At 43.7% G+C, this 25,401-nt stretch overlaps 1 protein-coding gene across 16 annotated transcripts in view; it reads left to right on the top strand.

Moving 5' to 3' along the window:
* MCF2L (MCF.2 cell line derived transforming sequence like) overlaps positions 1 to 25,401 on the top strand; it is a 268,085-nt gene that overhangs the window by 150,809 nt on the left and 91,875 nt on the right. For all 16 annotated transcript variants that reach the window (XM_075590656.1, XM_075590662.1, XM_075590659.1 and 13 more), the window contains 2 exons: positions 12,261 to 12,344; positions 20,981 to 21,095. In XM_075590656.1, coding sequence (XP_075446771.1) covers positions 12,261 to 12,344; positions 20,981 to 21,095 — 199 coding nt within the window. The remainder of the gene's footprint in view (positions 1 to 12,260; positions 12,345 to 20,980; positions 21,096 to 25,401) is intronic.

The following is a 25,401-nucleotide window of genomic DNA, read 5'->3' as shown; positions in this document are numbered from 1 at the left end:
TGGAATTATTGCGGTAATGTCTTGGACGGGTAGCAAACCTGAGGCAAGACTGATTCTTAGCGAGTACCATCTATGAGACAGAAAGCAGTGATACTTTAGGTCTTGATATGCAGAATGCATCATAGGAAGACTCTGGTAACACAAAGGCCAAGACTTGCTGCTCAGCAGATTGTGTATACATAGATACCAGTTCACGATACAAGTCAGAATTCTTGAACATGCAAAGTGGTAGCAAAGCTGGGGACTTGGGCACAGGCTGTGTAAGCCCATCAGAAGGCTGAAAGAAGAATGCCAATTGCTCCACAGTAGTTCCAGAGTATGGAGTTAGAAGCACAGTTGGTTGGTCAGAATCATTAGGCAAAAGTTCTGGTGGAGTAATTATATTACTCTGATCAGCATGTAAAAGTTCATGAGAATTGTCTGCCACAGGTTGAATCTGGTCACAGGACAGCATGGGCAGAGACTGAGGGGATCCAATGAAAGGCACAGATACAATCCTCTTGTCAAGGTCCAGTCCAGTTACACAAAGCAACTTATTTGTGACAGTTGAGGTGACTAAATAGTTTTCTGCTGTTGGCTTAGCAGACAGTAGGAGGCCAGCACCCATGGCTAGGTGAACATCGGAAAGCATCAGTTCAGATGCCAGGGAATCCGTGAGCAGCAAACCCGTCTTGGACGTGGGAGCCCCGGAATCTGCCGTAGATACATCAGGCTCTTCAAGAAACTCAATGTGCAGGAAACTGACTGGCGATGGTGACACAACATAGACATAGGTGTCACAATCCCTTCACTGTCAATTCTAGATGCCTTTTTTTCTACTTGTTGAAGTGTAATAAATTAGTTTACATTTGAAAGTAAATTGTAAAAATACCTAAAATATGCCAAATGTTCCTGCATAGTGGGACTTTAATGCACAATAATAACAAACCAATAACCTTTACCCCATAAACGCTTTTGGTTTCTACTGTTGTTTGTAAGACATTAGGAGCAGACTGTGAGAATCAGCAATTTACATCATTCTTCTAGTCCGTTTAGGATTGCGTTGTATTTATTATCAGGGGAACATGAGTAGGTGTCACTTTCACATTTGGTAGCGTATTCCTTTGTGATGTTGGAAAATTGTTTGTGTCCACCTCCCTTTTGTTTTGTTTTTTTTAACCACATTATTGGTATATAGAAAGAACTCCAGTGCACTCAAAAAGCCTGTTTTTAAAATACCCTTAGTAGTTATCATCGATCAATTAATAAGCCAATAATGCCATCTTTCATTTTAGAGATTTGTGGAGAAATGGTGCTCAAATAGAAGTGTGTACTCTGATCCCACAAAAATAATCCAGGCAATAATAACCATACTGGAGCCATTCATAGTGTTTTACAGTCCATAAGCATATATCCAGGGGACAAATTACCTAGTGGTGTCCACTTGACTATCACAACCAAGGGTCTTTGTATACCCCCTATAGAACATAAGCATCCCCAGATGTAAGGTAAAAGGTAAACATTTAAGGGCCAAAGCCCATTACCTGCCCATAGGGGTCCAGAATGAATCCGAAGTTCAAAGGTTCCAGAGTATGCTGTCCTGCAGAGTAGAATCAGCAAACAGATAGTGTGGAGCAAAGGAGCACAGCAAAAGCGTTATCCGGGAAAAAATAATTTGAGCACAACGCCTGGTTAAAAATAAAAGGATTTTAATTAATCAGGTCCATTGTGACCTGATAAATTAAAATCCTTTAATTTTTTACCTGGAGTTGCCCTCAAATTATTTTTTCCTGTATAACGCTTTTGCTGTGCTCCTTTGCTCCACACTATCTGTTTGCTCATCTTTCATGTTAGAATAGTTTCTTGCTACATCACGATATTAACAATATTTAAACAACTGTAACAAGATATTATGACATTGATGCTATAATGTCGTGCAAAGTTTTGTCTGAGTCAATCATAGCAAATGTTTGTCCTACAGTCTGTAAAATTTTTTATATATATATATATAATACCTTGTAATAGTGGTGTGAATCGGTATACTTTAGCAGGCCTGGTGGGATCCCCAGGTTTGAATTCAATGTGACCTTGAGCATATGACTTAAGGCAGCAGTGCGCAAACTGGGGGGCGCGCCGCAAGATTATGTAAGGGGGGGGCGCGGGCTGCTTGCAGGGAAACCTGGGGGCGGGCAGAGCTGTGCACGGGCGGCCAGAGCTGCTGCTTCTATGTGTCTGTGTCTTGAAGAGGGGGCGGGGCTTCTCTCTGCACACAGACAGCCCCTCCTTCTCTTCCTGTCTGCTTCCCGCACCAGTTTTCAGCAGCATGGGGGGTTGGGGGATCGGAGCATGTCGCCCCCCAGGTGAAATTGTGTGTGTGTGTGTGTGTGTGGATTGAGTGATTGTGTGTGTGTGTGGGGGGGTATTGAGTGTTTGTGTGTGGGGGGGGATTGTGTGTGGATTGAGATTGTGTGTGGATTGAGTGTGTGTGTGTGTGGGGGGGGGGATTGAGTGTGTGGGGGGGGATTGAGTGTGTGGGGGGGGATTGAGTGTGTGTGGGGGGAATTGAGTGGGTGTGTGTGGGGATTGAGTGGGTGTGTGTGGGGATTGAGTGTGTGTGTGTGTGGGGGGGGGATTGAGTGTGTGTGTATGTGGTGATTGAGAGAGAGACAATGTGTGTGTTGTAATGCAGTGGTGCGCAAACTGGGGGGGCAATGAGGCGCAAGATTATTTAGGGGGGCGCAGGCGGCGTGCGGCGAAAACTGGGTGCGCGGGCCGGCAGACGCTGTGTGCGGGAGGATGAAAAAGCTGTGCGCGAGGGGCGGCCAAGAAGATGTGCACGGGCGGGCAGCCGAAGATGTGTGCGGGTGGCTGAACAGGATAGTGGAGGTGGCGGCCACATGATGGTGTGTGAGCGCACGCCCAGGGGCTTCGGAGGTATGGGGAGGAGCACGCCCGAGCACGGTGAAGTCAAACGCCCCTCCCGGTGTCTGCCCTGCAATAGCGCTGTGTTCCTGCTCTCCTCCGCTGGCAACCTGCTTCGCTGCGATCCTCTGCAAGTGAAAGGGTCGGCTGCCACTATATCAATCATACTATGAATGGACAGAAATAATAAAAAATAAGTGAAAACACAACATTGAAAACGGAAAAAAATAAATAATACTGTAGGTAGGAGTTTGGATGACAATGGGGATAGCAAGACAAAGAGTCGGGAGGGGAAGGTAGAAACAAAAAGGGGTGGGGAGAGGGAAGGGAGGTAGCAAAGAGGTGGATGAATGCCCCCCAAAAGGATTGCCTTTGTGCACGTACACTCTCCCAAGCTAGGCGCCTGGGGAGACAAACAAAATTGACTTTCAATACACACACACACAGCCACACAAAGCCACACACAGACACACACACAAATAGCCCCGATCCACGCTTGCAAAATTATGCAGGACACCCTGTGCTCATGCTTGGAGAGTTGGTGATGTCACCGCTCTCAGCGGCAGCGTGGACGCAGCCCAATTTTGCAAGCGCGAGCTGTTGAAATATGTAAGTATTTAGACATATTTAGATTTATATTGTATACCGTTTAATAAAGGGGTTTTTTTTTTCCATGTGATTTTGATTACATCAGGCAGGGGGGGCCCGAGAAATTTTATGGATGAAAAGGGGGGCTCGGCATAAAACGTTTGCTCACCCCTGACTTAAGGTCTCTGTATCAGGCACCCAACAGTATTATAGATTATGATCTGCAGGACAGTAGTTCATGGTGATGGTAAATCTTACTTCGTGTGAAGTTCTTAGTTTTAGATTTCCATGTTGTTATAAATGTCGGTTATCAGTGAGTTAACATTAGTAATCGGTCAACTGTTGCTGTATAAATCCCACATCTTCTCAAATGTTTTGCCAACATGACATACAGTACAGTAGACCACATCTACAGTACAGGCAAAAAAAAAGCCCAAGGCTTCTATAAATTAGCATAACATACAGTCGTATATTTTGTTTCTTATTTGACATGATCTTCTGACAGTGTATTTTTAAAAGATGATTATGTAATACAAATTGTGTCTCCATCAGAGCTGTAAAATCACCCGGCTATCCTTCTGATCTTTTACTTACACCTCTACTGTTTGCTGTAGTTATTGAAACTCTCTTGCTTCTAGAATAAGAGAAAATTGAGACATTACACGTTGCCAGGTAGGCCAAGATTAATGTAAGGAGTTGCGTTCTGCGGATGATATAATTAATTCTTGTTTCAGGAATTAAACGTGGACAAGTCTTAAACTTTAAGATAAACAAACCCAAACCAGAGGACCTAAGCCTTCACGTACTGTATGATTAAACAAATATCTTTACATTTTGATATTCGTTGGAAAGAGAAGCATTTTAAATACTTAGTTGTCCATAGCTCTAAAACATACAATAGTCTATACCAGGTTGCACAAACCAGGGAGGGGGGGGCAGTGCTTACAGAGGCCCCGCACTCATCACCAAAGCATTCAAATTAAATGCCGGGGCAGGGCGTGAGGCCTCTGTGAGTTCCCTTACCTTGTCTCCGGCGGATTCTGGTGACGCATTGCCATGGCAACATGATGTCAGAAACGCCGGAGACAAGGTAGGGGGGGGGGGCGTGAAAAGGGGGGGAGAACAGGCAGGGGGCGCAGACAAAAAAAGTTTGCGCTCCCCTGGATTATACAGGGCTATTCAAGCAAATGAAAAAAAAAAACCTTACTAAATGGCATGACTACCCAATCTCCTGGCCCAGGAGAATTATTTTGGTCAAGATGAATAGTCTTGCTCGTGTGCTATATATGTGAATACAAAACTAACTAAAAAAAACTCTCTACCAGCGCTTGATCCAAGTGATAGACTAATTGGTGTGATAACAACAATTGAGTGATTACAATGTGATTACATATGCAGCCAAGGGGGCAATAAACAATGGATTGTTCAAATCCAATACCATACAGATACAAATACAAAAAATGTCCCCGGCGCAAAGTGTGGTGATGATAATTACAGTACCATATCGAAAGACAGTCCTGTTTGAAAAGTCAGTCCTGGTAGTAGAATGATTCATCAACAATGTGAGGTAGATTTTCCTCTAGGCGTGTTCCCTTATGTTGTCTGCAATAACAGATAAAGAAAACACACCATTGCGCAGTATACAGACTCAATTGCCCCAACCTGAAGAGGAAAATCCCTACTTACAGGATATTTTCTTGTTCATTCGGGGGAGAGAATCTGTTCTTTAGCTCTCTTCCTCCACCTTGATCTCCACGGGCCCCTCGTGGTTCCTAAGGTGGCTCTCTTCAACTCGGTCTGCGTCGTCCCAGTAGCAGCATACACCGCAACAACCGTGGTTGGAGAAAATTGAAAGACAGCCTAGTGTACTCCGCAAATTTTATTTAACAATGTTAAAAAGCAGCGATGTTACACTCACATTTTGCGAGGGCAAACATGCCGCTCAAGAATGCCGTCCGCAGCCTGTGTCCACTCGATGGTGTGTTGTTCACGACGTCGCGCGCCAACCGATGACGTCAGCGGCGCAGTGCCCGAAGTTCTCCCCACACCACGAGATGCAACGCATGTGACAGCTTACAACGTGCACTGTACTAGGCTCCTCCTCTCTACGCGTTTCGTGACGCTACGTCACTTCTTCAGGAGATGAAGGAGTCCAGTACACTGGTGCCTTAAGTACATGCACTAAAACTTGTATCTGCCCACAAATGGGCGGCGATCATTTTCGTCACTTAACTGAGTAATTGCAGGACCAGAAACAGCTGACTTGATATACTGTGCTGTTAGGGTCAAACCAGTCCTCACTACTACCCTTTTAAAATATCAAAAAATATATAAAATGACTTAAAACATGTTAAAACATTAAATTAATAAAATAAACACTTGTCCTATAGTTGATGACATAAACCTAATGTTTAACATTGATCATATTTACAAATTCAATAGAAAACGATAACTACATTGAAGAAAGATGAAACAAGCAGATTCTATAAGGGTCTTTCAAAAAGGATGCCAGATCGAAATCAATATTTAGACCCAATGGGGACAAGGTTTTCAGGACATATATCCAATAACTTTCTCTTTTGGACAACATGCCCAGCCTGTCTCCCCCGCGCCAATTTGGTTTTAGATGTTTTAGATTTAGATTTAGATGTGAATCGCAGGTTCAGTTCATTAATATTCAAATATTGCTTGAATGCCTCAAGCTCATCCATAGGCCCCCTCCAGACACACAGCACATCATCGATGTATGTACTAAGGACTTTCATCTTGGATGGAATCAGGTTCATCCTAACCCACAATTATTTTTGTTATGAAGGCGATTTTTTCCTCCAGACATGCGGCACCGCGATGGGCACCAGGTTTGCCCCAAGTTATGCGAACCTATTCATGTCCATATGGGAGGAGGATAACATATGGACCTCCAACCCATTTGGGGCAAACCTGGTGCTATGGAAAAGATACATCGATGATGTGCTGTGTGTCTGGAGGGGGCCTATGGATGAGCTTGAGGCATTCAAGCAATATTTGAATATTAATGAACTGAACCTGCGATTCACATTTAATCAAAGCAATACCATCATTAACTTCCTTGACCTCTCTCTGTATATAGAGGATGATACTATCCAGACAAAAACATATAATAAGGATGTAGATGCAAATACCTATTTATTGGCATCAAGCCATCACCACCCAAACTGGCTCCGGAACATCCCCAAGGGACAAGCACTAAGGGTTAAGCGAAACTGCTCAAATGAAAAAGTGTACCAACAGCAGGTAAATGACCTTAGGGATATGTTCCTGGAGAGGGAATACAAAATGCGTGATGTAGACTCTGCCATTTCTGAAGTTAATAAACTAGATAGAAAAAATATTCTATGTAAAGATCCGACCACAACTGTTATGAAGAAAAGTGACCCATTTCCATTTTTTGTAACCCAGTACAGTGGTCTGGCCCCCACTATAACAAAGGTTCTTACTAAACATTGGGGCATACTACAGAGGGACCCTGTTCTCAAAGAGATTGTCCCAGAAAAACCTCAGATAGTTTATAGAAGGGCAAAAAACCTAAAGTCCCGGCTATCACCAAGTTGTCCCTTTGATGGTCTTCGAGACCGCCATGTTACATGGCTAAGTGACCTTAAAGGATACTATACATGCTCCAAATGTATTGGATGCAAAAATAGTGTTAAGGGCAAATCATTTAAATCAAACAAAACAGGAGTGGTCTACGATATAGAAACATTTATTAACTGTAAGACGGATTATTGTGTTTACTTACTGCAATGCCCATGTGGGCTACAATACATAGGGCGCACAGGGAGACCTCTCAAGAGGCGATTTGCTGAGCATATATACAACATCAAGAGAGGCCTCGAGACGCATAGCGTCTCTAATCATTTCAAGCTAGTGCATAATCAGATTCCTGATGGCCTTATATGTATGGGTATTGAACATCTAAAACCAAATTGGCGCGGGGGAGACAGGCTGGGCATGTTGTCCAAAAGAGAAAGTTATTGGATATATGTCCTGAAAACCTTGTCCCCATTGGGTCTAAATATTGATTTCGATCTGGCATCCTTTTTGAAAGACCCTTAGAATCTGCTTGTTTCATCTTTCTTCAATGTAGTTATCGTTTTCTATTGAATTTGTAAATATGATCAATGTTAAACATTAGGTTTATGTCATCAACTATAGGACAAGTGTTTATTTTATTAATTTAATGTTTTAACATGTTTTAAGTCATTTTATATATTTTTTGATATTTTAAAAGGGTAGTAGTGAGGACTGGTTTGACCCTAACAGCACAGTATATCAAGTCAGCTGTTTCTGGTCCTGCAATTACTCAGTTAAGTGACGAAAATGATCGCCGCCCATTTGTGGGCAGATACAAGTTTTAGTGCATGTACTTAAGGCACCAGTGTACTGGACTCCTTCATCTCCTGAAGAAGTGACGTAGCGTCACGAAACGCGTAGAGAGGAGGAGCCTAGTACAGTGCACGTTGTAAGCTGTCACATGCGTTGCATCTCGTGGTGTGGGGAGAACTTCGGGCACTGCGCCGCTGACGTCATCGGTTGGCGCGCGACGTCGTGAACAACACACCATCGAGTGGACACAGGCTGCGGACGGCATTCTTGAGCGGCATGTTTGCCCTCGCAAAATGTGAGTGTAACATCGCTGCTTTTTAACATTGTTAAATAAAATTTGCGGAGTACTCTAGTCTGTCTTTCAATTTTCTCCAACCACGGTTGTTGCGGTGTATGCTGCTACTGGGACGACGCAGACCGAGTTGAAGAGAGCCACCTTAGGAACCACGAGGGGCCCGTGGAGATCAAGGTGGAGGAAGAGAGCCAAAGAACAGATTCTCTCCCCCGAATGAACAAGAAAATATCCTGTAAGTAGGGATTTTCCTCTTCAGGTTGGGGCAATTGAGTCTGTATACTGCGCAATGGTGTGTTTTCTTTATCTGTTATTGCAGACAACATAAGGGAACACGCCTAGAGGAAAATCTACCTCACATTGTTGATGAATCATTCTACTACCAGGACTGACTTTTCAAACAGGACTGTCTTTCGATATGGTACTGTAATTATCATCACCACACTTTGCGCCGGGGACATTTTTTGTATTTGTATCGTGTGCTATATATGTTCTAAACCCCTACCTGTTTACATTCCAGTAACTTCTATTAAACAATTTAGAAAAAGCTATTTCTAGATTTATATGGATTGAGAATGAAAAATATCCCTTGTAAGCACATTCACATGTCTCAGACAGGTGTCTACTTTTCACCATTATCTCTTGGCATACAGTGCAGTGGCTGCTTTTCACCATTATCTCTTGGCATACAGTGCAGGTGTCTGCTTTTCACCATTATCTCTTGGCATACAGTGCAGGTGGCTTGGCTCTCCCAGATTTCCACCCATTACATATCTGCTAAACTGAGCTCCCTACTACAATGATTATTTACACACTGTGTGAAACCCCCAATAGACATGGAGAGGATTGAAGCAGAAGTAAGGCTTTGGTCCCGCTGCGGCCAGCGACGCGCGCGGCTGCGGTCCACCAGCTGCTTGCCTCCAGTCTGGATGTCCCCGCTGGCTCCTTCCGGCGTGGCTGACTGTGTGCTGTGACGCGTCAGCCTGCCGGAGCTACAAGGAGCTTGTGGTTTCGGCGAGTGCCGCGTCACGTGACATGCAAGGCAGCCAATCCGATTTCCCCCCCCCTGCTCCAATCCCCCCCCCGTTCCGATTTCTCCCCCCCCCCCCTTTCGATTCCCCCCTGCTCCGATTCACCCCCCGTGTGTATTTGTGTGTGTTCCTGTGCGGCTGAGTGCCTGTGCGGCTGAGGGGCTGAGTGCCTGTGGGGCTGTGCGGCTGAGGGGCTGTGGGGCGGTCCCGCCCCCTCAAGTCATGGCCGCCCCCCCCCCCACCCATTTTGGTCACGCCCCCCGCGCCAGAAAAAATTCACTGCAGACCGCAAATCACGGTGCAGTGAATTGCACGCGCCGCCGGTAAGCAAGGCTGCCGTGCGGGCGCGTGCAGCGGGGCCTTAGCCTAATGGATAGGTCATTGCTTTTATGATTACCCAAGAGTTTGAGATTAAACTATATGAATTACCTCCTGGTTCTTTTGCATTCTATTCTGATCTGGTATACATTTGGCATGATATATTTAAACTTCTTCTCAATATTCTCTCCCCTGACCCCTCCGTTTAACAAGAATGATTTCAAGCCGGGAATGGATTCCTATTTCTAGAGTGGCAGAGAGTTAGTATCTCAAGGTTCAGGGATTTCTTCAAAGGTTCAGTTATTAAACCGTTCAGTATTTTTGATGCTATCAATATCTGCAAATTAGACATTTGGTCTCCTCAGATATATATTTCAAGGCATCTAACAGACAATTTGCAACCTTTGACTACATGTAGAAGAATGCGTGTGATGAAAAAGGTGCTATTGCATTGCTTATGTGCTCACAAGAAACCTCTAAACTTACATTTATGGTTCAATGGGAGACTGATATGCGAACACAATTAGAGGATAAAAATTGGGAAGACATTTTTGAAAGGGTCTCTAGATGATCAATTTGCTAAAGAGAGTTGAAATTAAACTACTGCACAGATGGTACCTTTTTCCTGAAAGTTTACATATCATACAGTATATCCAAATCACTCCCCATAAAACTGGAGAGGATGCGGATAAAAAGGTTAATTATATCATATATGCTGGTCTTGCACCAAAATCCAACCCACGTGGAGACAAATACTTATTGAACAGGTAACAGGCCTCTCCCTAGCTTGGAATCGTGGGTGTTCTTACGCCACAAACAGGATATAGATAAGTACACAGATACATTAATTATGCACGTTTTTAATGCCACTAAATCGGCTGTACCCCTGTCATGGAAACAGAGAGCCCCTCCTCTAATTACAATTAAAAGAAACCAACATCATTGAAAAGTCATCAAGTTTATTGAATAATAACCAAAGTAAATTTGACAGTGTAAATTGGTTAACATGTACAGTACTTTGTTTATACTGTAAGACTCTGCAGGTGGATCTGCTATCCATGTTATTTTTCACTCCCACCTCCACTCCACTATATTTTCTCCTCTGTATCCCTTTCTTTTCCTCCTGTTTTTATTGAAAAAATTGTAAAACAAAAAATTAGTTAAACTAATGGCTATATTGGCTTTCAGCAGTTGGGGGACGAACACACCCAACAACCGATGCAAAAAAAAGTTGCTGCAAAAAGATCATTTATTGACTGGGTTAGTCAAGCGCATCCAGTGTTTTGATGCTAAGCACCTTCATCAGGGGTCCAGCTCGAATGACCGGGAACCCTTAAATAGTGACCAACATCCTTCACACACATAGAACAATGCATTCAACAATGCTGGCTGCACGTGCTCTTCTTTAAAGTTATAGAGAAGCTGATAAAACTGTCAGTGTAAATTTGTATCAATATACCATATTATCACGTTGACTTCAGCATTGCTTTGTGGATTGTATTATTTTCATTATAAAGCTTTCTATTCACTTAACATAATTCATAATGGGATACCACATTTCAGTTTTACATAGGAGACATTCTTGTCACAGAAGAGAGACACTTTTTTTGTCACTGGGAACGTAATAAAGCTGGGGAAGAACAGTGAATATGTGCATCTGTCATGTACTGTAGTTTGGGTTATTCATGAATTGATCTCTAAACTTGTCCAAACATACAGATGCAGCGGCCATTATTTTAACAAATCACGGCACCATTTTCGTGTGCGCTGCTGTACTCCACGCGGCATTATTGCCACCAATCGCCCCAGGCACACGTGTTTATCGCGGTTGCTTTGTTTGAATTTCATGGATTGTGTGCAATTAAATGCAATTAAATGCAATGAAATGAATGAATTGTAATGTGTACAGTACTGTGCTACTGTGCTACTGTCTCAATTTCAGGTGTTTAAAAACCAGAACACTAAAATGTCATTGTATGCACTCGCCTGCACTCGCCTCTTAAGGCGGTGTGGTTGGAAGCAATCCCGCGCTATGACATGGGTATTCCGAGGTATACACGCGTGATTTGTTAAAATAATGGCCACTGCATCTGTAAACTCTCGCCTTCTACCTGCCTTCTCACAATGGCACCAGTGTGCGGGATTATCCAATTGCTGAAGAGGTCATGTCTTATTTTTAGTAACAGCTTCTATAGGTTAAACCATAAGCAAATACGGTTATACTGCCATGTTATGGTACAGTGCTGTGGCACCTGTCTGAAATGATAGATTGGTTATGACCTTGTCTGATTGCTTCTGTACTGAAGAGAGCATGTGTTCTGCATCAGACCCTGGCTTGTGTATTGAGTATGTCAGTAACATTAATAGATATTTGCTGTATTCCCCTTGTGTTGCCTTTAAACTGCTTCTTTTGGACAATCCCTTATGAATGAATACTCTAAGATGGTTTACATTTTCTTCTTTTTTTAATTTTTTTTAATATATGCTATGCAGTGAGTTGTTATGCATATTTAAATATAACTTGATAACCTATTGGAGTCAAATGTGTTCAGTGATCTTTATTCTACTGTATATAAATGTTTTATATTCTCTATATATACTGTGTGTGTGTATACACACACACACACACACACACACACACACACACACACACACACACACACACACACACACACACACACACACACACACACACACACACACACACACACACACACACATCTCATAAAAAGCTCTCTCTCTAACTGTCACTGTATCTCTTCTAGATGACATCATGCATCAAGACACCTTTCCAGTCTGTGCCGTTGATATTGAGGATCAGCTGAAGAGACAATTTGCCTACTTGTCAGGTGAGCCGAAGGGTAGAAGCCCAGAAACCTCTTTTCTATGCTACTGTATTATTTTTTACAGAGTCACTGCTGTATCTTGAATGCTTTAATATTAGCAATTCATGAGTTGCTTGTCATCACTGTTTTCTTACCTATGGGATCCCTTTTTTTTGTCTCTCTTATTAATAGTGTTTGGAGTTAGCGTGTATACTCAGCAGTGTAATTATTGGAATAAGTTACACAGTTTTTTGGGGGTCTCCACTACAAAAATGACATGACGTTATTGCACTCTGGCACGATGCTGCTGGTCATAACGCACCAATGGGAGAAGCGGCCATTGTCTTGAATTAGCTGCGTGTAAAAAGGCAGCAAGGCTAAAGCGCCATTTCACCTGGGGGAGCGCGTCTTCGGGTGCAATAATGTCTGCTACATCTGTATTCTAATTGTGTGGCATAACCAGTATTGCTTCTTATTGCAATACCATCGTTTTAATTTGGAGGGTGGGAAAAGCAATAGCAACAGGAAAAACTGCTGTAAGAAATGACATCGGATCAGCGAGTGACAACGTGTTCTCGTAGGTCAGGGGGTAGCTGAGCCGTATATGAACACGTGTCTCTGACGCTTGACATGAAGGGGCGACACATACAGGATATTTGTCATTGTGTAACTAAGCGTATCAGTATTAACCTTTACATCACCACTTATTTTGTCAGAGATGATGGATATAGGTGTGCGTGTGTGCATGCTTTTTTCACATCACCTTGACTTTTCCATTCTAATCCCAACCACATTCCTTATTCCGAAATCCTCTGCATTTTTCTATTTTGGAGAAATATTGACGCAAAATATTTTTGGGGGGAGACGTCTTAAAAATGTCCACCATTGCAACATTCCTAACAGCTGGTTTGTCCCACTGTCTTAATCGCTACAATTTACGTTGGAACTGTGCTGTGACATTCTTTCCTACGTTTAAAGGTTCAATCCCTTCAATGAATTTTAATGGTAGAAAATCACATTCTTTTTAAAAAAAAAAAAGTACCAACCGTTTTGTTTCCCTCTACACAAAGGAAAGAACTAGTCCATTCTCAAACTGGATACTTAGGAGTTGTAGCACAAACATATTATTTGTTTGCAAACGGGAGTTTTGTAAAAAAAAAAAAAAAAAAAAGTAACAATTCAATGTAGAGTTCACTCCTCAAAAAACGCAAACAGCATTTTGTGCAGGGCATGGTAAAATGATGACCCAACAGGTGGGGTGAAGACGTGTATTTTCTTAATGTATTTGACGGAGTTCAACATGGGCGTACACCTGTTAAATAGCACCCGTTTTTAATTTTGCGTCCAATTGAGAGCCATTTTAACAGCTGTTTAAAAAAAAAAAATTAATTTTGCGCCTACGTGGACCAGTGCAAATCACTATGAGAACACATAAATCTCACCATGGATTTTAATAAACCATGGCTGCCTTTGCTGCTCTGTTGATTCACAGACGCTGCCTGGCACAGAATGCTTTACAGCCAGACAATTGACCATAAGGCAGGAGAAGAAAGGCAATCATTTACAGGGTTACATTTCAGTTTCCTTTTCCTTTTAACTTGCTTGTTTCTTCAGACACGCATCTCCACACCATGCACATGGCACCGATGTTGCAGATACTGTAGGTAATGCCCCCAAAAAGTTTAGTTTGAAAAGGTGCCTCATGATGCAAATCCGCGTAATGCACATGTAATTGTTACGCAGGTGTACAACAGTAAATGCAGGAATGTAAGACCTACTTTGCATCATTTTAGACCAGGTGCTTGTGTAGCCAGGTTGTCCCCCTCTGCCCTGCACCCCCCCACCTCGTTACCTCCGCTGCTGGGGGTTACCCGACAGACCCGCCGGCACTTCTGGAGGGTGGGGGCCGAGCAGGGAGTGCTCCAGTGTTCCGGAGGTCCCCGGCGGCTCCCAAGCAGGGCGCCGCCATCTTGCGCAAGTTTGCGCATGCGCAGTGACATAGTACATGCGGCGGCCAGCCAGAGACATTGCGCATGCACAGTGATAGTGCGCGAACCCTAGCCTACCAGGGAAGGCTCTTGGAAGGGACTACAAGTCCCATGAGCCTCAGCAACGACCCATGTGATGCCAGAGAGCCAATAGGGCTACAGGAGTTCCCTGCTTGCAAGGAAAGAGATGCATTTCGCGGGGTTTTTGCAGACAGGAGTCAGGACCAGGAAGAGCTAGGGGAAGGAGGTGAGTGCGGGGTGTCACGATGACACCAACTTTTATCAACACATTTATATTTCTGGGTACTTGATTGAACAGAACAAGTTGCAAAATAAATTGTGATTTGTTTCCTTAATAGACAAACACACGACATCTGCAGAATACACTTAAAACAACACTCACTGGGATAAGAAAATGAAAGAAATTGTCCTTGGAACGAAATAAATTGTCCTTTGCTTGCCAGTGCAAGAAATGCAGCCTTGGTTTTAAAAGTCCTGTGGTTATGTGGTTGTTAACCCCTTCACTCCTGGACTGGTTGCTGCTGTACTGGAACAAAGTCTTGCATCTTTACATCATGGATTAAAATTCAAGAATCACACTGGGAAATACCTGGGGAGCCATAGTTATAGACTCCAAAGCTATCTTTAACATGTGGATCCAATCCCCTCGTGGGAACAAAAAAACCCACGAATAGCCAAGTGACCCACAATTCATAAGACCGGTCAAAAGGGCTGTCCGGTGGGCAGGGCGCATGGCTCAGGTTGACGCCCATGCCACTTAGCATACCTGGGCTACACCCATTTCTTGGGGCCACTGTGTCTGGTCTCTGTCTTAAAGGTGTCACTAGCCTGACATCTGCTATGCATCAGTATGCCAGTATTGTATACATTATGGGTCTTGTCATAATTGACACTCTTCTAGAGAGGGGGACTCTAAATCTGTGGGAACCTTTTGAGGCTCCATCATAAAAATAATTACAACCCTTTGAGGCTTGGTCATAAAAATACCGAAGCTCATTCACCCATATCACAGCTGGAGGTCCAAGTAATTCCTGCTTGGACTTACAAAAAAATACATCCTGCCTTACATTTAAGATCTGCTATCATGTGTTGGTTAGAGGGTATGGCAAGCAAGGCATCTTGCCTTTTACCCTCGCAGATAGGGAATGGCCTGCACATGGGGAATAAAAATGGCGGGGACAGGGCAACAACAGTAATGCATGGCAAATCAGGTATTAACCCTTTCCTCCCCGTCACACAGGGGTCTGTGACCCACTGCATTAGGCCAGCAGCCACCTAGGCCCCAGTTAAGTCCTGAGCCCCTCACAGCTTGTGGTGCTACAGGGACAGTCCCTATGTTAGGGACTCTGTCACATTAGTAACAGCGATAGTTAGGGACCCAGCAGATGCTGCGCTCCCCGAGAAGAGGCTTGGGCTCAAGCCTACGCCCAAAGAGACAGAGACTATCTCCAGGGTGGGATCGCCCCTGGCGGACCCTCGTGTAAGGAAGGACCAGATCGCAGACGGGATCACCACGCAGCGGATCCTTTTTGAAGTTACTTGCAGGCCCGAGTGCTGCAGGTACCTTCATAAGTGCACCAACAACTCACATATATATTCTCACATAGTGGCAGCGCTGACCACAGGACAAAGGGGTTAAGCTGTAGACACGGTGTGGGGGTACACAGTGATTGGGCAAGGTACACTCCTAGTGGAGTGAATGACACTTGGACTGCGTTACATGTTGTGGAGTTACCCCCTAGGGGGAGTAGTATTATCACGATTATAGTGGTTATTGCTGATATTGATGTCAAGTGTTACAGTTATTCTGCATATACAGTAAAGTGGTTATATACATCTCCGTGTATGTGCTTATTGTGTATGTGGGTCCTGTGTAGGCAACCTTCTACATTTCTAGAACCCTACACAGGTGGAGGCGCTGCAAACCAGAACGTTCCAGAGATTCAACCAGGCCCTCACTAGTGGAGGCTCAGGCCTCCTGTGAGCGTGACAGGTATAACGCACCACACCTGGTAACATTAGGTTCCCCGCACATACACTCTATATGCGATTGGGTGGGGGAATACCCGTTACACTTGTGAAACTGTATTTTTTTTTGTTCCCTGGGCATGCTAGGCTGGTAATACACTTACTCAGCCAACACACCCAGGGATCTGGGTTTAGCTGGTTTGACAAGGGTGTTGTGGACAAAGGAGAGTGTTAATGTACTGACCTCCCATCTGGGAGCCCTTGTCTACCCTAGACAGAGAGGCACCTTTTTCACCCAGTGATGGAAAAATGGCATTGAGAACATGGGTAGATAGGCGCTGTTCTCAATGGTTGGTTTGTAAGGGCTGCCCTCTCCATCACACCCAAGTCGGATTGGCCAACACAGGCGAGCCCTCGCGCTGTGATTTGTCCCACATGCATCATCCACGCTGTGATTGGTCACCAGCCATTCTCCATTATTTCCTAGGGAGACGGGAACCTAGAAAAGGGGTGGCCTATCTCAGTTCCAGAGACCTTGCTGAGGCTAGCGTGGAGATGGATTAAACAGTGTACTCCTGAGGTTGTGATAGAGACACCTGAAACTGATCATGCCTTCTATTCTGAGTGGGAGATTTATAGTTGCTTGCCTGTAACTAGCATCCAGCATTGTCTGGAGTTCACAATCCCTAACAGAAGTGGAAGCTGCGCCGGGATGCCATTTTGGTGACATCAGGCACTTAGGACTGCTCGTAATCCCCTGTATTCCGCTTGGTGTGTATAGCTCTGTTGGTGATATTCTGTTGCATCTGTTGGCTCTGGCCGAAATAAACACTCTTTTATTTGATCCGTGTCCTGTGTGGTGCTTGATCCCATGAAAGAGTCCTGGTCTCCCGTGACACTGGTGTTAGTCCAATAAAATTAACCCACCCTTGAGTAGAGTAGCATCATGATTTTTGCATCTGGGTTGCATGACCTGAGGGAGAAAGTAGAAGAAGAAACATAAGTTTGTCGTAAAATTGTTAGTCTGAATAAAAAACACATCACCTAATACTGGCGTACTCAATGGAGTAGCAATGTTTTTTTTTATGAGTTTATTTCATAACTATGCTAGAAATCTTTCTAAGGCCGTGCTTCTAGTGACGGCGACGCAACGTCGCCCGAAAACAAATACATTGCCGCCGCCGCGTGCGCTTATAGTGACGGCGACGCGACGTTGCCCGAAAACAAATACATTGCCGCTGCGTGCGCTTATAGTGCGCGCGACGGAGCGGAAACTGGAAGCCGACAAAATTTGATTTTTCAAGGGCTGTCGCATCACGTGACGGCCCTTGAACAAATCAAATTGCCGGAATCGCGCGACCCTGCTGCCCGGCGAAACATAACTTTCGGCGGCGATGGGTGACGTCACCCGCCGTGTCGCGTCGCCATCGAGGACACTATAGGCACGGCCTAACATTAAATCCGTAGAGCTTTACCCCATTTCTGGATTCATTTTTTTAATGAGGCATTTCACCACTTTTTTTTTATATATATATAATTCATTTTGACCACTGAAGTAATAAAAGCCACCATGTGCTCTCTATTTAATACAGTCACCAGTTTCCACAGACCCCTCAAAGCAATCAAGATATTAATTTGTCAATTGAGATGAGTCACAACACACAGTTATCTGAAATGAGAATATTAAGTCACCAGCAGGAAACTGGACTGACCTACAATTTAGCATTACAGTAATTCGTTTATTCTTCTGTGAGTATCTGTTAATAACAATACTCATCAATACTTAACAATATTAGCAATCTACCTTAATTTACAATTTCCATCTGTCATTTGTTATTATTGCATTAAAGATAACTAGTTCTGGTACATTCAACTATTTATACTGTATTAAGGTTGTCTTCATTTTATTTGAATTAAACTTGGTACAGACAGAGTTATGGTATCTGTGTTAATATATATGACACGTGATACCGTTTTCTGGATATGGCTATAGGTTTTACACACACCAAGTAAAAAAAGAGCTGAGCCACTTTTTTTTAGCAATTGTCGTAGTAGGTAAAAATATTGAACGAATCCCCAGTTTGAGCCAGAGATCAGACAGAGACCTTGTAATCATGCTGGCTAAAACTTGAAAGTTCCTCTCAGGGAGATTTGGGATAAAAATTTGGTTAATTTTCTAAATCTTCTACAGACATGCTTTGGGATAAAGGAAATATTCTCATGGAGAAAGTATTCTGGAAAAATCCATTATTCATCTTTTTCTAAAAATTAAGGCGTCTCCCTGCCCAATAGGGCGAGTTGCCAAGTATAAATGTGATACCGTCCTGTTGATAAAACTGAAAGAACAGGACTAAAACACAAACATATTGCAAACCTATGGATCTGTACTTTGAGGTCTTCATCCACAGTTCTCTGTAAGTGCCAGAGGTCAGATGTTAGCATGTCTGTTCCGTGGTGAGGAAATTACCAGTATCTAAAATTAGTTTTATGGATCATTTACACCATGCTGAGAACTTAGTTACTGTCTGCGTTGTCGTTGTATCATATATAACCCAGGGCATTATAACCTTGCTATGACCTTGTGCTTTTTAATAACAAATATTGTTAGTGATGCTATTTGTACTGTTAAAGCAGAATATAGTATTTAAAGTGGCTAGCGACCCATCATTTCAAGTTAGTGATACATATCTATTCATGTTCTAACTTATGATTTATAACCCACAACATTAGCCTTATACTGAATATACCGCTGTTTTACTTCGTCAATGAATGTAAAAAGAGTTTGAGCTATAGTTTTTTAGGTTGCAGGAGATGTAATGTGTTGCACAATAGTGTTACTAAACGATTGTACAGTAGGTGACTTTAGTAGAAAGAGTACTTGGTCAGTCATGTGTACAACTCCTCTTTCAGAGTGCTCGAGTGCCCTCTAGCGTCAGTAAATGAACATCAGAAATAGAGATGTATTCCATGTTACCGTGCACCTACAGTACAAGTATTCATATCTGATATGAGTACGTTGTAAGGTTATATTATGATGTTAGTGCCAATTATGTACAAAGATCTTATCAGTGTATAACACACAGGTACATTAAAACAAAGAGCTAAGGCCACACATCTTGAAAATAAATATAGGGCAAAGGGAATCGTTGCTTGTGATGTGGTAAGGTTAGAGACATACTGTATATACAGTATTTTTGTTAAATCATGACACGGTGTAATATGTTGTGTTGTTGGTCATCTGAGGTTGTATTTACCTAATTTTTAGACCTGCTAAGGAACAGATGATTGTTATTATGTCCTGATATGTAAAACCATGGAATTCAAAGAGGGTGTACTTTCTTTTTCACACGACTGTAGGTAATAAACCTATATGTTAGTGAATACATAGATAATAAAATTAATACATTTCTAAATAAATATATTTGGAAATATAGCCCTTGATGTTTGTGACGCAGACTGGAATGCGTGGTTGAAAAGAACGGAATAAAACAAACACTAACGCTTTATAGAGAAACCGGGAAGTACTTGGAGAGCACTGACAGTAAAGGTGCTCTGGAGATATGGGGAAGCTTTGGAAAAGGACTAGTAAAGCATTTAATTGGTCTCCCATTGCATTTTTAACACTGTAAAAAAATAGCTCCCATTTGTTTCAGTATTTAATACCTGCAGACGTTAAACATGAAGCATTAAATTAAGCTAGACAGTGTCTGCCGTGATCGAGGTGCAAGGGGGAGGAGGAGGGGGTCTGCCGCGATCGAGGGGGGGATCCATGCTTCCGAATGCCCCCCCACACCCCTGCAGTGTTAATCCTCCGGTGACCACGGATGTCAAGGACACTGGAGGCAGTAAGGTTGGCTACATCTGTACTGTAAGGCTTGGAAGTTGAAGCTTGAGTTGTAAGGGTTTGGCCAGAGATGTCTTTTTTACGTTTGCATATCAAATGGTGCTTGCAAATGTTTTATTTCTATGCAATGAATTTTGAAAGCAAAGCTTTTCGTGCCTCTTTCACCAGAGGAGAGGCACTAGCAATGAGCGCGCACAGGAGTTATAGGGGAGGTCTTCTTCTCACCCCACAGGGGGAGTTAACTATTTCACAATTTACTGAACACTGTCTGTCTCTTGTACGCTGTAATCTTTAAGGAATGCATTTCTGCTCTTCGTTACAGTTCGGGCTAATCAATGTATAGAACAGTAGATCTACTTGGCAATAAAATGCTTATGTAATATGTTTCTATATTCCTTTTCATTTTTTGAAAGGTATGAGAAATTCTGAGTTTTGCAGTGTAGGATTTAGAAATGCTCAGTCTAGCAAACCGCATCATTCCCTCAGCAACATGTGCTGGAGTTATATGTAAATATATATTTTCACACCATATGAATTTTAATAGCATAGACCTACAGTAAATGTGTACCAGTGAACAGCACAGCAACAAACACCACTAAATACATGTTACAGTATATTTTAGATGGCACTTACTCGTTTTAATGGCTGAAAAACGCAGAGAAAATCATGAGCCATCTATAATTTTCGAAAAATGGAGAACTCACACTTTGTGCTGTATATTTTTGGATAGTGCCCCTGTAACTCTCTCTACCTGTTCTGCAACTAACATTTGTTAGATAAGATGTTTGCTCGTGTAAATTATAGGGTTAAAAATACATAAATATTTGTTTTTCTTCTAGGTGGAAGAGGGGAGAATGGCTGCCCTGTCATCACGTTCCCTGAATACCAAGCATTCAGTGAGATCCCGGAGAGCGAGTTCCAGAACGTGCTGACGTATCTAACTAGTGTTCCCAGGTATGTAGAAGCGTGCACATAAATAAAGCAGAAAAGGAATTCTCAACAACAAGTTAATAATAACTTTATTTATATAGTACGTTTCTCCCAATGGGACTCAAAGCACATCACAGTTCCACAAAGGATAAAAGAAAACATTTAAGATTTTAAAAGATACCAAACAAGAAAAGATACCAATACAGGATGGGACGGTACTGTAGTTATTAAATGCTGGACAGATTGTGGTTCATTAATTAAATGCCTGGGTACACAGGTAGGTCTGGAACCTGTTTTTATAGATTTCCAGAGAGGGGGCCTCTCAAACTGTATGATGCTGACTGTTACAAAGAGTGGGAGCAGCGTAGCTAAATCTCAGGCCCCAAAGGAAGTCAAAGAGATTCTGGGAACTGTTAGAAGTCCTCCATCTGCAGATCAGAGTGAGCGAGTGGTAGTGTAGGGAACTAGAAGCTCTTTCAGATCGCTGGGACCCTGGTCATGTAGTGTGTTCAATGTCAACAAGACAATCTTTAAGTAAATACGCAGTTTTACAGACAGCCGGGGCAGAAAACAGGGAACAGGTGTCACGTGGCAAAAACGTTCTGACATTTCACCAAAAGATATGCTATCGTGTAAATTACATCCGGATGGAGGGGTCAACCGAGGAAACTGCTGCTTTAATTCAGTACTTGAGTATGAAGATTACATTCGTTTGCCCATTTACTTTGTGTGAGTTTATCGCTCTAAGTGTTGAAAGTTTTGCTCTTTAGGACAACAGTAGTTTTTTGTTTTTTTAACCACTGAACCAGAAAGTCATTTTCTTTCATTTACCTTGCATGCCATTAGACTGGCAAGGTATGAATTTAGACACTTTGCCCAGCCAAAGAGATAAGTAAACTATTTACTTTTGACATGAAGAAGCCAAGCCAATGAATGTATCCAGATCATGCTCCATATCCGTGATCTAAGAGGGAATTAGCCATTATTACGGAAAACATGAAATACTTTGCACCAGCAAGTGGCTACTGTAGCTATTCTGGAGATATAAAGTACAGGTTAAGAGGAATCAATGGTTCCATCTACAATTGTTTTGTTCTTTTTTAGCGTATGTGTGAAGCAGGGGGTCTCTGGAGCAGAATTGCTTTAATTCAGCCGGGTACGCTCTGCTTCTTAAGATACCTCTGGAGTTGCACTCTGTACCATTCCCTGCTGGGGAAACAAAATGGAGGATTACATTTCCAGTGGCACGGGCCAATAGGAAGCTTCCTATTGGACGGCATGCCACCACAGATATATAAACCTCCATATTGTTTTTAGGAAGAACCGTCAGCACCTACAGATGCAAGTATCTCAGGAAGCAGGGGGTCCTCAGAGCTGAAATTAACACGGTTCAGCTGTTGAGACCCCCTGCTTCCCACCTATTCTATAAAAAAAAGGGGAGGGGGCATTCCCTTAGTACTAATGTGTACTAAATACACATTATTCCAAAGGATCTAAGAACCAATGACCAGTATCTTGAAGGAAAAGCATGGGGTACATTATCGCCATACTACTTTAGGCCTGTGTCTTTGCTACCACACTGTATAAGCATGTCCTGCTAAACCAATTATCACACCATTACTGAAAAATAATAAATCTCAGACCAATCTGAATTTAGTTCATGCAGGTTATAAATTTTATATATATATATATATATATATATATATATATATATATATATATATATATATATATATATATATATATATATATATATATATATATATTATATATATATTATATATATCCAGAATCCCTTGCTGCAGTGGAAGTGCTGTGTGCTGTGTGCTGGGTGATAATGGGGAAAGGCGGGGTCACAGACCTGCCTAAGACATGCAGATGAGCATACAGTTGTATTTACATTTGTATATATATATATATATATATATATATATATATATATATATATATATACAGGAAAACCCCGTTATAACGCGGTCCTCGGGGTCCACCCCGAGACCACCGCGTTAGTAACGGGGTCGCGGAAAAAAAATGGCCGCCGCATTAGCGCATATTCACCCCGCGAGACAGGAGATGGGAGGGGGGATGTCCCTCCGGTCCCCGCTTCCCCCTGTCACCGCGTGACAGGAGATGGGAGGGGGGATGCCCCTCCGGTCCCGGCTTCCCCCTGTCACCGCGTGACAGGCCGCGGGACAGGACATGGGAGGGGGGATGCCCCTCCGGTCCCCGCTTCACCTTCTCCCCACCGTTGTCCCTGCTGCCTGCGCAGGAGGAGGGGGGAGGATCGGGAGCGGGTGTTGGTGCTGGTGTGTGTAAGTGTGTGAGAGTGTGCGTAAGTGTGTGTAAGTGTCTGTGAGTGCGCAGCGCAGGGCCCCGACCCCCCCCCCCCCACAGCACAATGACGTCCCAACCGCCGCCCCGGGCCGTACCACCAACCTACCCCCACCTATCTGCCCCCCCGCGCTGCACCGGGCCAGCCCACACAGCCCGGGCACACTGCGGGGCACATCCAGGGCACCGACATCCACACAGCCCGGGCATACTGCAGGGCACATCCAGGGCACCGACACACACACAGCCCGGGCATACTGCGGGGGCTCATCCAGGGCATTGACACAGGAGCACACAGGCAGTGAGAGGGGAGGGGGACACAGCGACTATGAAAGGTGAGTGGGGTGGGGGGTAATTACTATGAATTACTATGAATTACATGTTATATACGCGGCACTGGTGGAGGTGGGGGACCATGATATGTTCACCCTTTCCCCTGGCTGTGAGGGGGTTAATGTTGAAGAGGCACCGCAGAGGTTGGGTTACCTTGCTGTGTGTGTCAGTGTGAGCAGTGTGTGTGCAGTGTGCAGTGTGTGTCAGTGTGAGCAGTGTGTGTGCAGTGTGCAGTGTGTGTGCAGTGTGAGCAATGAGCAGTGTGTCAGTGTGTTCAGTGTGAGCAATGAGCAGTGTGAGCAATGAGCATTGTGTCAGTGTGTGCAGTGTGAGCAATGTGCAGTGTGTCAGTGTGTGCAGTGTGAGCAATGAGCAGTGTGTGTGCAGTGTGAGCAATGAGCAGTGTGTGCAGTGTGTGCAGTGTGTGCAGTGTGTGCAGTGTGTGCAGTGTGTGCAGTGTGTGCAGTGTGTGCAGTGTGCAAAAAAAAAAATATTTAAATTTAAAAAAAAAATTTATTTAAATTTAAAAAAAAAAATTTTTTAAAGGGGAGCCACGGGAAAACCGCGGTATAACAGGGTTTACCTGTATATATATATATATATATATATATATATATATATATATATATATATATATATATATATATATATATATATTACAGTAAAAAAAAATCAGTACGGAGGTGCATGCTGGGAGATTGGAGAGCATGGAGGCATAATCCTGTAGCTCTGTGCCCCTCTCCAACATAAGTAAGCAAAAAAGACGAATAACTACACCGATTTACACCAAAAAAGCACAAACGCTGCACAATAACCCCAGGATGTCAAAGAAACTGGCGAAAACCCCAGGAAAGCGGGGCTTACCAGCATATTTCGGCGAGAGCAGAGCCCGCAGAGCGGCCTCAGCAATGGCCCCCGCATCAAGACCAGGCTCTGAGTCAGAAGGAGAAGAGAACCCAGACAACCAGGGGCTGCTGCCGGATATTGAGCGGCTCTTTCAAGATTTAAAAGACGTTCTGCAAGCAGAGATAAGAGCCCTGGCCAAGGAAGTAGGAGGTCTGGGGGCCCGACACAGGAGTTAGAGGTGCGGGTCGACGCGAACGCAAAAGCAATTCAGAAGGGCGCTAAAATCACGGCGGATCTCCAGTCCCAGATTAATGAAATACGGAACCGGCAAGAGGACGCCGAAAACAGGGACCGCCGCAATAATGTGCGCCTTCGCGGCATCCCTGAGGACATTGGGGACTGTGAGGAATTTGTAGGGCGCTTGATGGAACATATCTGCCCGGAGTCCCCAAAAGAGAGGCTCGTGATGGACCGCTGCCATCGGGCATTGCGCGCTCGCCCCCAGCCCAATGAACTCCCTAGAGACGTTATAGTGCGTCTACATCATTACCGCACACGGGAGGAGATTCTACAAAAATCACGAAATACCCCCTTCATGGCGTTTGAGGGAGATAAGATTGCGGTGTATCAGGATTTGTCACCCATCACACTGGCCAGACGGAGGGACCTGTGGCCTGTTACCAGGGTGCTAAGGGAGAAAGCGGTCCGGTACCGGTGGACGTTCCCCTTCGTCCTCATGGTGATCCGTAACGGGCGACCCATACACCTCAAGGCACCAGAGGAGGGGAACAAGTTCCTACAGAAACTGGGACTCGGCACG

Source organism: Ascaphus truei, chromosome 3, assembly GCF_040206685.1.
Source record: "Ascaphus truei isolate aAscTru1 chromosome 3, aAscTru1.hap1, whole genome shotgun sequence".
Classification (NCBI taxonomy): domain Eukaryota; kingdom Metazoa; phylum Chordata; class Amphibia; order Anura; family Ascaphidae; genus Ascaphus; species Ascaphus truei.
This window is presented reverse-complemented; position numbering and strand designations above follow the sequence as displayed.